At 37.0% G+C, this 13,787-nt stretch overlaps 1 protein-coding gene across 1 annotated transcript; it reads right to left on the bottom strand.

Annotated features, from left to right (window-relative positions):
• Nucleotides 1-6,643: 6,643 nt before the first annotated feature.
• Nucleotides 6,644-13,152, bottom strand: LOC109340453 (lysine-specific demethylase JMJ15-like). Its single transcript, XM_019578148.1, has 11 exons — nucleotides 13,054-13,152; nucleotides 12,441-12,506; nucleotides 11,981-12,058; nucleotides 11,395-11,877; nucleotides 11,085-11,306; nucleotides 10,586-10,747; nucleotides 9,445-9,813; nucleotides 8,408-9,305; nucleotides 8,216-8,319; nucleotides 7,498-7,695; nucleotides 6,644-7,243 (listed from the first exon to the last, which is right to left on the bottom strand). The coding sequence occupies exons 1-11, from the start codon at nucleotides 13,096-13,098 to the stop codon at nucleotides 6,872-6,874; spliced, it is 2,997 nt and encodes a 998-aa protein (XP_019433693.1). The 5' UTR covers nucleotides 13,099-13,152; the 3' UTR covers nucleotides 6,644-6,871.
• Nucleotides 13,153-13,787: the final 635 nt, after the last annotated feature.

Raw genomic sequence — 13,787 nt, 5'->3', positions numbered from 1 at the left:
CATTAGGCAATCAAATCAAGCATATTACAATAAGCAATATCATCATCTGTATGTTAAGAGTTTGATTCATCACGTATAATTTTTAGAATAACCATACAAGTTACACAATATTTATTTATCAAGCTACAAATTAGAGAAATATTTAAATTTCAAAGAGTTTTTGTATAAAGACATCATTTAGGTATAGGTAAAAACAATATATTTCTTATTCCAAAAAGGGTGTCACTCTATGTATCATCTTTTATAATTTAAAAGTTTAATAATTAATTATTTTTCTGGCCAACCACAACAAGTGACACTTAAAATAACATACTTTGTAGGACAACAAATATATTTCATAATATAAGAAGGTAAAAAAAACATTTTAAAAAACTCAGGGGGCAGCTGCCCCCACCTACACCTTAAATCATCTGCCCCTGCTCACAAACCAATGAAGATTAGTTGTCTCAGATATCTCTACGTCTAATTTGTTAAGTGCAAACTGAAATATTTTAAATGACGTAACACTATGTTATTGGACGAGATATGATTAGAGACATCAACCTGAAACATCTGATCTTGATTCCACAAAAACTCCCTACAAATCTGCTCAACTTTTTTTTAATAATGGCTTGTGAAAACATAAAAATGCTAGCCCAATACCATTGCATAGTTAAGAGAACATTAATAAGTTGAGTTCTACCTGCATATGATAGATGTGTAGAATCCCAGCTTTTAATTCTGGCTGTGATTTATCAACTAAACTTCAATAATCATCATTTTAGCTCCATTTTGTAGGTAATAGGTGCATACCAAGTATCTAAAAGGGAAAGAGCCTGCACTATATCTAGTCATTTGTTGTATTTGGTCCTTTGTATGATTGTTCAGTCCAACAATGAAGACTTGTGATCTACACAAATTGACTGAGTCTTGTTGTTTGTGAAAATCATTTGAAAGCTTCATACGTTGCAAATACTGAAGTTCTACTATGCAAGTTCAACAACCTGGTCAAATAGTTCATCACCACAACAAAAATGAGTGGAAAAAAAAGCCTTTAAACTCTCCATTGAGACTAATTGTGAAAGGTGTAATAGTAAGAACCTTGACTAGTCAGTTAGCTAATAATTTGGATACGCACTTGTAAATAGTTGCATGGTTGTAGCCTGCTTATCGCGTTTCGAATTTTACTTAGAAGGAAGTCAAGAAAAACCTTAGACGAAACAATTAGGGAATATTTAGAGAATAATATTATGTCAATAAATATAATTTTTGATAGAGCATTATGATGTTGTTCGATTTAGTTGATTCCACCTAGTAAGATTAATGTTTCATTGTTGTATCGCATACCAAATTTTATATATCAAGTTCTTCATAAATAAAATCTTATAATAATAACATAAAAATTGATGAACCATGTAAAACTGGATACCACTAACTGTGAATAGTGGTTATCAGCATTGTTTTGAAATGATGAGCGAAGACATTAACAATATCATATAGTTACATAGTTCATGTTAAGAGTTCTAATATACAGTACACGGTTTTACATGGTTCATCACTTTTAAATTATTATTACAACACTTTTTATATAAAACCTAAGATACTAAGTCCAATATACTTATGTAATTTATTGTATGCTAAATGAGGAAACCATGTAATTATTGTTCTTTCCTAGAACACAAAGGTATGGATAATGGTTGATCAGCTGTTGAGGGAGGAGGAGAAGATAGTCATCAAAGTAGCAAGATGAGGTAGGAGAGCTAGACCCGCCGGTGGAGGTACCTGAAAAGGTTTCTCCGACGATCAAGTCAGTGTATGAACTAAGTGAATGGAAATATGAGAATAATGAAAGGCAGAGAATAGTAGAATGAGTAATGCTAAAGAGTAAAGAGGTTAAGATACTTCCTGTTTGTAGAGATCCCTATTTATAGAAGGGAGAGTTGACTTTGGGCTCTTGGCAGGTGGTGCGACGCGTGGCCGACCAAAGGTATTGTCGGGGGTTGCTTTTCCCGCGCCAGGCGGTCTGTCAGGACCGTACACTGTGCCACTCTTGTCTTTTAGCCTGTGGTCGGTTTGGTAGCCGTTCTGCCATCTGTTTGCCGTGCTGGCAGGTGGGTTGGTGAGGTACGGAAGGCATGTTGTCTCTAAGGTCAACTCTGGTGGTCCCAACATGTGGGCCCTACCTCGGCGACCAAGCATGCGTCCCTTCGGTTTGCCGGGTAGGAACAGTTGCCCCCAATCTGGCAGGATGCTGGGCGGGCATGCTGGGAGGCTCTACACGAGCTTCGTTCGGCTTGGATTACTTGTGGTGGAACAGTTGCCCCCAGTCTGCCAGGATGCTGGGCGAGCATGTTGGGAGACTCTAACGATCGTCGAACGACTTCTTTCGGGATGGTCCGGCTGTTTGAGATTTGGCGACCTGAGATTGAAGGGGCGTTGGCGAGGGTTGTTAGAAATGCCCCTCGACCCGGTGATTGCTTAATTGGGCGTATTGATTTATCTTGAGCAACTAGGTGCTTCTTGAGTTTTGATGACGCGTCTCTTTGGTTCCTCGCGCCACGTGGTAGGTATTAATGACCTTGGGTAACGTATCAGTTGGAGTAGGACGTTTCATCATTATCTACTGTGACCCTTGATGTCCGCCGAACTTTGTCGTGTCATGGGAGTGACCGCTGGTCATTCAACTGCAAGGACGTGGCACGACCTTTGGTTTCCGCCTAATTTTCCTTGTTTTTCGGGTTTCCATTGGATTGCACTTGAGTGTGGCACGACCTTTGGTTTCCGCCGAATTTTCCTTGTTTTTCGGGTATCCGTTGGATTGTACTTGAGTGTTTTTCTACGGCCCTGATGAAGATGTGGATGGGCCTGGCCATTGGGCCCATGGTCCAGGTTCTTCTATAAATAGAGGGTCTTGTGGCTTTCTCTCTTTTACACATTTTCAAAACTCCTGAATTCTTTTCGCACTTTCTTTGCCTCCAGCGTGATCTTCTTCAGGATTCTTCTTATTTTCAACTTCTTCAAAAACCCAGGTAACACTTGTTTCTCATGGTTTTCATTTGTGATTACGAGTCTGATTCCGACGTGGAGATCCTTCCTGGACCTCCACCGTGTTTCCAAAAATCGATGCCCTCGTCTTATGCATTGGTGGAGGTTCTTGAACCGTTGAGCATCGTCCCTCCTCTTCCCAGAGGTGGAGGTGTAGGGTTTCACTGGAGAGGCGCCGACGACTACTTGGCCTCACTGCGTGCCAAGTATGGGTTCAATTTGAGTGACAGTTCTGAGTCTGAGTCTGGGTCTGAGTCTGAGTCTGATGACCCTTGTGATGACAGGTTCATGACGATGAAGACATATAAGGCAAAGGCTCCTCAACTGTCCGTTCCGGCGGAGATGGCCGGGGAGGATTCCCGCTATTGGTGGGTTGATAGAGAGGTGCTCGGGACTCCCAGCGTGTTCCCCTATGGGACTCCCCTCAACATACCTGTGGCCAAAGAAACTTTTCATGGTTTCGAGGCCAGCGCCCCGAGGTCGGGAGAGAGGGTCTGCTATGACTTTGCAGAGGAGAAAAAAGACAAGTATACCTTCTTCCTTTACGAGGCGTACATCCGGCGCTTGGGGCTTTGCCTTCCCCTTCCCCTGGAGGAGTGGGATATGCAGATTCTGGTGCATCTGCAGATTGCACCGAGCCAACTGACCCCAAACTCGTGGGGGTTCATTCGGGCGTTCGAGATAATGTGCCAGGCGGCGGGCATCCCTTGCTCTCTAAAGCTGTTCTTTTGGATGTTTCGGGTCGGCCACCGCTCCAATTCTGATGAAGATAAGGAGGGGCATCACGGATGGACGAGTCTGCAATCTCGGCCCAAGCGGGGGCTATTTACGCCGTTCTCTTCAAATGAGAAAAAATGGAAGGGTGGATACTTCAAGGTGAACGTCAGGCGGACGTGGAATGACTGGTGCCTCAGCAAATCCGCCGAACCGCGATTCCCTTTTGTCTGGAAAGGGGATATCCATCAACGCCCTTCCAAGAGCTTTTTAGTGGAGACCGAAGACTTATCTTCGGAGGAGGCGAAAGCTGCCCAGATCATAACTTACTGGATTGACGAGGGGGGAATTCTTCCTTGCTCGACTATCCGTGACGGGGGCGGCTTTAGTGGACCTTGTTGGTGGGTGGACCAGATTTTGACTTCTTTATTGCTTTGTCTTATGTATCTGTTTATCCTGTTACTAATGTTTTTCTTCCTCTTTGTACAGTCGAACTAAAAGCCAAAATGAGTGAGAAGATGAGGAAGAGCATGCTTCTGAAGAGGGCCGCCGCCCTGGTTAAGAAAGATGCCACTGCTTCCAAGCGTCAGAGAACGTCGTCCCCCATTCCTGGTTCTACGGAGGGGTCTCCCAACCCAGCAATTGTGCCGCCATCTTCAGTGAGTGGGGGGCAGCTTGAGAACTTAGTGGGCCAGGAGCTGGTCCAAAGGGCTGCTGATACGCCCCTTGCTGCGCCTACTGAAACGGTCCCTCCCACTGATCCTACTAGAAAGCCCCCGTCTGCATCGGCGAGGGAAGAAGCTGGTACATCGGCCTCTTTCCAATCTTTGAAGAGCAATATTATTAAATCATTTTGCAGCATTACTTGAGCTTCTTCTAACTTCAACCTTAGTGTATGTAAGCTGAATATCTGAAAATTGAGTCTTATTCAACTTCTTGATGACTCTGAACAGTACCACTAAACAAAGGAGATAGCTTCACGATGTTGAAATACTTGAAAGCCTTCCTTTTTGTATGCAATGGTCTGCTCCAAATTAATTATAGAGTAAATAGGTCCTCTCAAAATTTCCAGTCAATTTACTCAAAAAATTGAAATACCTAAAATAATTCTTAAAAATATCTAATAAGTCAAATTAGTATTTTTTAACATGTTTTATAATATTTGATTTGAACTATTTTGACTTATATTCACGATCTTAAGTACTAGTTTGAATTTACTTTTTCGGAAATAAAATTGGTGAACGTAAATTTTTTATGGAATAAAGTGGTTATACACTTAATTATATCAAGTGAGAAAGGCAACTAGTGGACGAAAATGACCTCACTTATCCTTTAATTGCCCTTAGCTTTTCTACCCTTTTTCCCTAACATTGCTATCCATACTCTATACATCTACTTATAGGTTAGAGACAAACCTATTTCAATTTTATGAATGAATTAAACATTATAGGAGTATTGATTGTTTTTTTCTTGCATGAACATTTTTGTGATTCCTTTTCATTTTATTGTGTGAAGACATTTTTCCATGTCCCAATATACACACATTGTACTATTATTCACATAAATTAGTTTCATTATTTGACTCTAATATACAGATAGAAAAAGTCAATAATCCAAATGGGTAGTTGGTTTTCTCTCCTCACTTCACACTTGGGGTAAATGATGTGTGCATGTAAGATCACATGTTAAGCATAAGAAAATGTTGTTTTAAGCCATCATTATTTGATGTAGCCACTATTATCTCGTGGACTTTATTTTAATTTTGGCACTTCCCTTTGAACAAGTCACGTGGAATCTCAACTATGCCCACTCTATAATATATATTTTAAAGACAAGGTTACATTCCTTTTTTTAAACACATTCCTACAACTTCAGTCCTTACTAGTCAATAACTGGTCCTAGTTTCAAAACATTATTGTCATTAATGAAAAAATGGTCTGCGAATTAAACACTTGATAGACAAGAGTTTCAAGGGAAGCAATTCTCTACTGTACTATGAGAATAATGCACTAATCTAATTAAAATATATAACATAGTTAAGGCATAGAAACTGGGAATATATATATTCTGACAACATTTTATAATAGTATAGAAAATATAAGTAGCTCAGGGTGTGGAGCCACTCTAAAATGATAATATTGTTGTATAGTGACGAAGAAATCACAGCTTCAAATCTAGAAAACAATATCTCTACTTATTAGATAAAAATGTATATATCTATCATTTTCAAACCTTACTAGTTAAGACTATAGTGTACTTAGGCTCATTTACTACCAAACAAAAAATATAGGCTGTTAAACTATTAATTTGAAAGTGCCTCAGAAGAATATTTGTTGAAACATGAGAATATAATATTTTGAGCAAAAAGAGGAAAGTAGGACCAAACTTTCCCTAAAAAAATACGTGTAGTCCTTCTGAAATCCACAAACAAAACCTAGTTGTCTGTCCCCAAAGAATCCAATTCCACAAATCCACTAAAAACTCCTTTTTTGGGAAATTGGACTTTCCTCTCAGGAGTTTTTTATGGGCATAAGTTACCCCAAATTAAAAACGAGATGTAAGGCTCCACTAGATTCCCAGGATGACCAAAAGGTCAATGGTTCGACTCCTGTGAACAATATTTGTTGAGAGGGACAGCCACATATCCCGAAAGGGATTAGTTCCATACCCAAGAGGTGAGGAGATGCACTTAATAATACCAAAATTGAAATCAGAATATCACATGTTCAAATTTCCGAGCAGGAGCACAGAGTATTCTGATTTTCAAATTCTCCAATGTCAATTATAACAGCAGTATTTTGGTTTTCTTCTATTTCTATACAAAATATAGGGAGAATAGAGATTACTAAAGATGAAATATATAAAACCTAAATCCATCCAAAATCTAACTAAAAGCTAGAACTTTAAAACCAAGTCTAAATTAAGTTCAAAAGGAAAGTTTCATTTGTTCAAAGCACCTATAATAGCTCAATGCAATATCAATCTCAAAACAGGTCTCTGCAACTGAGCAAATAGCATAAGTTTTATCTTGGATTCACCAACTTCTTCAGTTCAAATTGGTCTCTGGATCAATGGACTTAACTAATGACTAAACTGAAATATGACTATTCCGGATCAAACAGTATCTGATATCTTATTTTTGTTTGCTTTTCTCAATCTCCTCAATCAGCGCCGCAAATGCTACTCTCGACCGAGCGAGTTGTTCATCGAAGCTGAATAACTTGTGCAGGGTACTTAACTCATCAGCGCTCGCCTTCTTTAATAGTCCTTGTAGATTGGGTTTCATCTCCTCAAAAGATGGAAAATTGCCTCCTTTGTTATCTTGCTCCTGCAGCATCAAATTAACACCGAAAAGTTTGGCCTTGAGTCTATTGGCATCAGCTGCTTCTTTAATTGAACTGTAATTTAACTTATCTCCATTGGCACTCTCAGAAGATATTCTGACAAATTCTTTATTGGTCCAATATTTTACGCATCGATGATACGGATCTTGAGCTTCGATGGCCTGGAAAAAAGTTTGTCATAATTAATTAAAACATTAGAAGTTATCTACGTTTTACCACATCATATTGAAATTAATCCAGAAGTTATTAAATAAACTTGATATAGTAAGCTATTCTAATCTAGTTCAGCATAATTGGATAATATATGATTCAAACTATGTGATTTACATTCTACATTAGAAAATATATACAGCAGTAATATTAGTCTTAGCTCACAAAGGCTTCAATTGTATATTTAATATTCATGCATCATTACCTTAACAATGGCTGGTGTAAGAAATCCAAACATTTCATGACCGTCAAGTTTTTTTAGATGCTCCAAGGCAGGTAGTTTTGTTTCCCCAAGATTTTTCCGCTTCACGATTTCCTGATTTACTCTCTCAAGAACTGTTTTCCAGCACTTATCTGGGAAAGTGCTTGTGAAAGTCTCACTTGGATGTTCCTCCATGGAAACCTGAAATATATTTTACCAAATCAGGTACAATTACACTTTCATTGAAAGACATGACATCGCAAAGAAAATAAGTACAAACTTGAAAGTTGAAACCATGAAATTAAAAATAGTTAAAAAACAATTAGTATTTTCTAGTAACATCATTGACTTTACTAGAATGAAAAAGAAATCATCACTTTGTTTCATTTGTATCTTTTCAGGTTATTAGATACTATAAATTCAGACAGTGATGCCACTGCATACACTTTTCGGTTTAATGAAAAATTAGCAGCCTCTAAGTTTCCACCAGAAAACCTCCAAGGAAAAAAGCAAAACAAACATAGAAGACAGCAAAACAGTTATTCCCAACAATACATAATCAAATAAATATTACAAAGTTTATGATGAAAGCATGACTATTAAATGAGGAAGCAATCTTAGGTGTTTATTCTTAATTTCATCACGTATCATATCCTAATTTGTTTCCTATTAAATTAGGATCACGCGTCTTACTAAACAGAAACAAGTTCGGGAATGATACCTTGAAAAGAGGCCCAAGAAATCCAGCATCAGCGACTTCAGAAATATAGTTACAGATTCTTGCTGGATCTAGAATGCTATAGAACCTCACACGACTCATGAATCCTTCATAAGTTTTCCAAAGTTAAAATTAAACTCGCAAAAAACAATTCAAGGTATAATCTAACCAATAAAATATTCTACTGCGGCATACCTCTTGGATATATTGAATGCTCACTGCACCACAACTTTCCAAACAAAACAGTGCCAAAACTTACAGGGTCGACAAAACTGCCGAAGTTTTGGATTCGAAAGCTTTGGTCTGTCGAAGATATAATTGCATTAGAGGAACCTGCAACTCCTGTTTTCAACAATTTGGGTTGCTCTCCTGACTCCGAACTCATTTGCAGATCCACCCCAAACAATTTATAACCATCAAATGTACTAGAGTTTTTAACATGTTCATCATGTTTAACATCAGTGTCCAAATCCATAGAGTCTGTCTTCTCCAGCATAACTTCATTGTTCGTGACCAACTTTGTATCATTAATTTTGTAATTATGTTGATCTTTGGTGCCACATGGTCCACCAGAAGTTTCATGGCGAGGCAGTGAGTGGACTAACTCTGAAGAAACATTACTATGAGGACTGCTTGATACATTTGAGTTTGACTTCTCCTTGGTTTCTTCACAACAAGCTGAGTTTTTCCCTTCTTCGCAACTCTTGGTTTTTTGCACGACACTCTCGATATCTGGTTCAACCATGAGAGCATCTCCTGCATTGGCAGAAACCACTCCGGAGTTTCTCTTTGACCATGCCTCAATAGCATGTGGCTCTCCTTCTAATGCTTCAATCAACGTAGTTAGCTCATTTGTAGTATTACGAAACAGAACAAATCTTTTGTCCATTGCACAAGAGCAAAACGAATTTGAGTGTCGGAGACAAGAATATTTGTCAGGAGAGCACTTGCAACCTATAGCATATAGATACAAATCGTAGAAGCAAGAGAAGCATTCTTTTTCTTCAACAATATCGAAGTCATCGTCCATCTTCAACATCTTCAAATGAGCCGGAAGACAGTCTAGCCTCTCCTTTTCTAAAGTTATCCTTGCCTGTCAAAAACAAGTTTCACAAAAATAAACAAACAAATTAGATATCTGCATGGTAATTAAACTAAGCAATAAAGACCTTCAAAATTTATGGAGCTTTGTAAATGTGTCAAAGGATTATGAGATCCTGAAAGAGTCATACCTTAACTGCCTCGGTAAGAATTCCATCTTTCCCACAGGCACTTATCCATTTCGATGTTTTTATATTTTCCTTTCCATGAAGAGTTACCTCGGCAAGGGACTCTGCAGCTTCCAGAGCTGATCCAAATAACAGCTTGTCATGTGACACTGATGTCTTGCGGTGCTGCAAACTGTAAAGCTCGACAGCATTTTGGCCATGCACAAACCAATGAACAGGAGCAACATTCACAGCCTCAGCACAGTTGAAGCCACTATTGAAACCAGTGTGGTATGCCCTTGGAAAGGTAAGAACAAATTCTCCAGAGTGCTGGACAGTGCGATATACTGGCACCCCCTCAGATTTAAGAATCGAAGGAGAAAACTGAGTTACCTGAACAAAGATGTAATCATAACCACTAGAAATCACATTACAGTTCACAAACTCTATGTACTGCAGTAGAATACTAAAATATCTAACACTCGTATGTGAACTGATCATATGTGTCTGAGAGTTATGTAGATCAGATAGTATAGTAGTCACTGGTAAAAATATATGTCAAGATTCAAAGAGCTTAACATAAAGAGAAACAGAAGGTGATGAAGACATAATATATAAAATAACTTCAGTATTTTTTAAACATTTCAAAAAATCGACATGATTATGGTTTTCTTAACTCTAATAAGTGCATTGAGTTCCTAGCAAACTTCCATAAAACAGACATTTGCATCAAGTAGATGTCTAGGAGTAACATGAAAATAATGTAGTAGCCGAAACCCAACCAAAAACTTAAAAGTATGTGATAGGATATCTATTATGATAATTGTTATGAAATTCAATAGAAAAGGAATAGGGTAAAATATGGTAGTTGTTATTTAGATTTAATTAAATAATTGATATTACATTTATATTTCTAGAATATTCTAGTGTTGTAAGGGTCATCATCATATTATGTTTTCTTCATTCTCTTTAAATATGCTATTGTTCATCCATAAGAAAATCAATCAAAAATGAAGAATTTACTCTTTTATTATCTTCTTAGTTTATAGCTTTCTTAGGAGTAGAATAATTTCATAGTGTTCTCGGTAGATTGCAATTTGCACTCTATTAGTATGCATCAATGATTGAAAACAATAAGGAAAGTAAAACTTATATTGTATCATACCAGTTCATTGAGTAGACTTGGTTGTTCTTTAAACAATTTAGGCAAGTGCTTCTTCATTGCAGCTTCCAAACCTTCAGCATGCTTTTCAGGTACTCCATACCATACTTTAGGGTCACCCCAATGCAGATAATTTAGTGAATAGAGGTGATGATCCTCGACATGCTGCTCCATGGAGCCGGAAATGAGAACATGGTGTTAGTCCTTATGAGAAAGTATACAGATTTGAACAAAAGATCAACACAAGGCAGTGGAACCTAAAATATTTAGAGTGGTCTACATTTGTTCTATTTAATTTCTCCAATGAACCTTTAATCAAATTATTGTTTCATAAAATAAACAGATGTTAGAATTTCAACTCAGCTTTAACCAGAGGAATAACTTCAACTCTATATCTCTACATATAGATTCAGAGAGATGAAAAATAAAATATGTAATATTATTTGTTATGCCTTAAACATGTCTTGTTCATAGATTTGAAAATGTAATTCTCACTACTTACCCAGCAAAATGATGAAAAGCACATTCCAACATACAGCCATGGAACCACAACTCCAGAGATATCACATTCTTCAAAACTTAAAGCAGAACCTGGCAATCGCGGGAAGTTATTCAGATTCCAGCCAGACAGAGCATACTGATCTGAGTCACTGTTTGTTAAGGATGATTTCTTCGGAAAACCACTTCCAAGTGCTCCAGTTTCCAAGTCAGCACCATAATATACCTACAAATCAGAATGTAACATTTAAACTGTTTGCCCAATCACAAGACACTGAAGATCAACAATGTTGTCAATAAACCATAATTAATACCTCCACTTCATCGGTTGGTTGCTCTACTATTCGCCAGTACTCGCCTTCAATTTCATCCACAGAGGGCTCCTGTCTCTTCTGGTTATCATTATCACTAACTTTTCCATCATTAAACCCAAAGTAGCAAGCTTTGAACTGGTCAGCGTATTGCTGAAACGCATGAAGCGTGAATTCTGACCCGGATTTGAAACCAAACCTATGAACTGAGTCAGAACCCGATGGTGCAGTACCCCTATATGTACGTATTTCTGAGATCTTTCTATGCTTTCTTTTCCTACCCCTCCTTTTTTTTGTAAATGGTTCCCTGTTCTGAAGCAGATCAACCTGTTGAACTCGGGTAGGAAACTTAACATTTTCCCATACATGTTTCTCCTTGATCGGGCATGGTGGGACCCAGGAATCTGGAGGGACAATCCTGCATATTCCATAGGATTCAGCTTGGGGACGAATCTTCGCTATGTACCCAAGGGTATCTTCAAACTCCTAATAAGAAGAATAAAAATATAAAAATAAAGTCAACTCAAAATACAACATTACTTCCAGCACAAGCAATAATACTAAGATGGTAGGTAATAGCAAGTGGTACCTCAACTGTTGGATAAAACACAGGAGCTTCATGGATCATAGGCCGGCATGCTTCAGCTGGATTCCATCTAGCTGATATCTGCAAGATTACAGCAATATATATAATGATCGTAATTTTTCGAATCATCGAATATAGCATTTTCATGACAAAAGAATAGGAATCAGATCATTCATGTTTTATTTCACTCAAGGTTATCAAGATAAGTAATGCTTGTTGTGAATGGATAAACTAAAATAGGTACAAGTTTATATAATTCACAATTGGAGGCAAAAAATACATAGATAAATCCTAAAGCACAGTGTTGAAGAATTTAATTGCATTTAAATTTCAAGCAAATGGTTTATCTTTGATTGGAAGAAGAGCAAGAAAATAGGAACTATTGTTCATGATATATATATATATATATATATATATCTATCAAGACACATTCTCAACATAGCAGGCAATAGTTACTAAATACCTTCCGCGGACTGATGGGAGGATCTACTACATCTTCTGTTTTCGGTTTCTGCCTAGATGAATTGCCCTGCAAAATATCATATGTCAGAATGACAAATTTGTTTAAATTAGTTATCTCGTTGATGTAATCATGGAATAAGTTTTAAATTGCAGTCTGCAGCTGCAATTTCTACCGCGTTTTTTCGAAAAACTATGACCACAATTTAAAACCACTACTCCAGCAAAGCATAACATCAATGTTATTAACAAATTTAAGGGTTTGTTCAAAATTCCTGGGATGAATTAACATCATCCTTCTGTTATGTAGAGTAGAGCTAAACTAGAAATATGAGGCAACAACTCTTACAAGCAAAATCACAATCACAATGTCTTAAGCAAAATGACAAAAGAGAAAGCTATCAAAAGATTGACAAAAATAGCAATTTTCAAATTCCATATACAAGGATAAGATCTATAATTTGTTCTGATCGATAAATAACAAGACATAAGGATATAAAATTCAAACATAGGACCAGAAAATGCATAAAGGGCACTCACTAGAAACACACACATAAGACATTGCTAAGGTTTAACAATTTTAATTTTAAATTAAATAATAAAAATAAAAAACTAACCTCTTTGGCTTCAGATTCTGGTGCAGCCAATTTTAACTGTTTCATTCTTTGCAAATTGATGGATAAGCCCTATTCAATAGTTTAATATTCCTGCAACAAAAAAATGAACAATTTTAACTAACACTGACACCAAATAAACCTTAAAAACTGCTAAAGAACAAAAACAACAACAGCATATGAAGAACACCAACGTGCTCAATGCAGCAATGCTCTTTGAAAAAAGTATGTACCCACGTTCTGAATTGACACATAGCAGTTGTTACAAATGAATTAACCACGAAAAATTGCTATGCAAATTAGCATAGCAGAAAAACCCCAATGCAAATTTGCATGTATATGCAATACTATATCTATCTATGTGTATACAAATCAATGTGTCAAACCACAAAATTTTCGTGCAAATTGCAAAAGTGTCAAATCCTATGAGTCTTGGATTCTAATACCCAAAATCACAAAGCTGCTAAGGTATATATAAAATAAATATGGTAACAGAAGAATAAAATATATAATTTAATTTGAAACATTTAATGGGAAATAAAATTTAATTGATAATTATTGGAAATAATGGAATGAAGATACCAGGTCCTAGGAACAAACTCAACACTAGTCACACATACGGTACAGAAATAATTTAATTTGATTTCTTCATTTTTTACCTAATGAGTGAAAGACTCAAAGTAACTATGATTAACAATAAGAACCACATAATTAAGATATTGGAGAACTTTTTTTTA

This window comes from Lupinus angustifolius, unplaced genomic scaffold (assembly GCF_001865875.1).
Source record: "Lupinus angustifolius cultivar Tanjil unplaced genomic scaffold, LupAngTanjil_v1.0 Scaffold_174_67, whole genome shotgun sequence".
In the NCBI taxonomy this organism is placed as follows: Eukaryota; Viridiplantae; Streptophyta; class Magnoliopsida; order Fabales; family Fabaceae; genus Lupinus; species Lupinus angustifolius.
Note: the sequence above shows the minus strand (reverse complement) of the source record. Positions and strands in the feature narration are given on the sequence as shown.

Excerpts from the sequence above, each read along its gene's own strand:
- LOC109340453 (XM_019578148.1), bottom strand. The coding sequence starts at position 13,098 with ATGAAACAGTTAAAATTGGCTGCACCAGAATCTGAAGCCAAAGAG. Across the intron at positions 11,307-11,394 it reads AACCAACCGATGAAGTGGAG|GTATATTATGGTGCTGACTT; the intron begins GTATTAATTATG and ends TCTGATTTGTAG. Across the intron at positions 10,748-11,084 it reads GCTTTTCATCATTTTGCTGG|CATGTCGAGGATCATCACCT; the intron begins GTAAGTAGTGAG and ends TCCATGGAGCAG.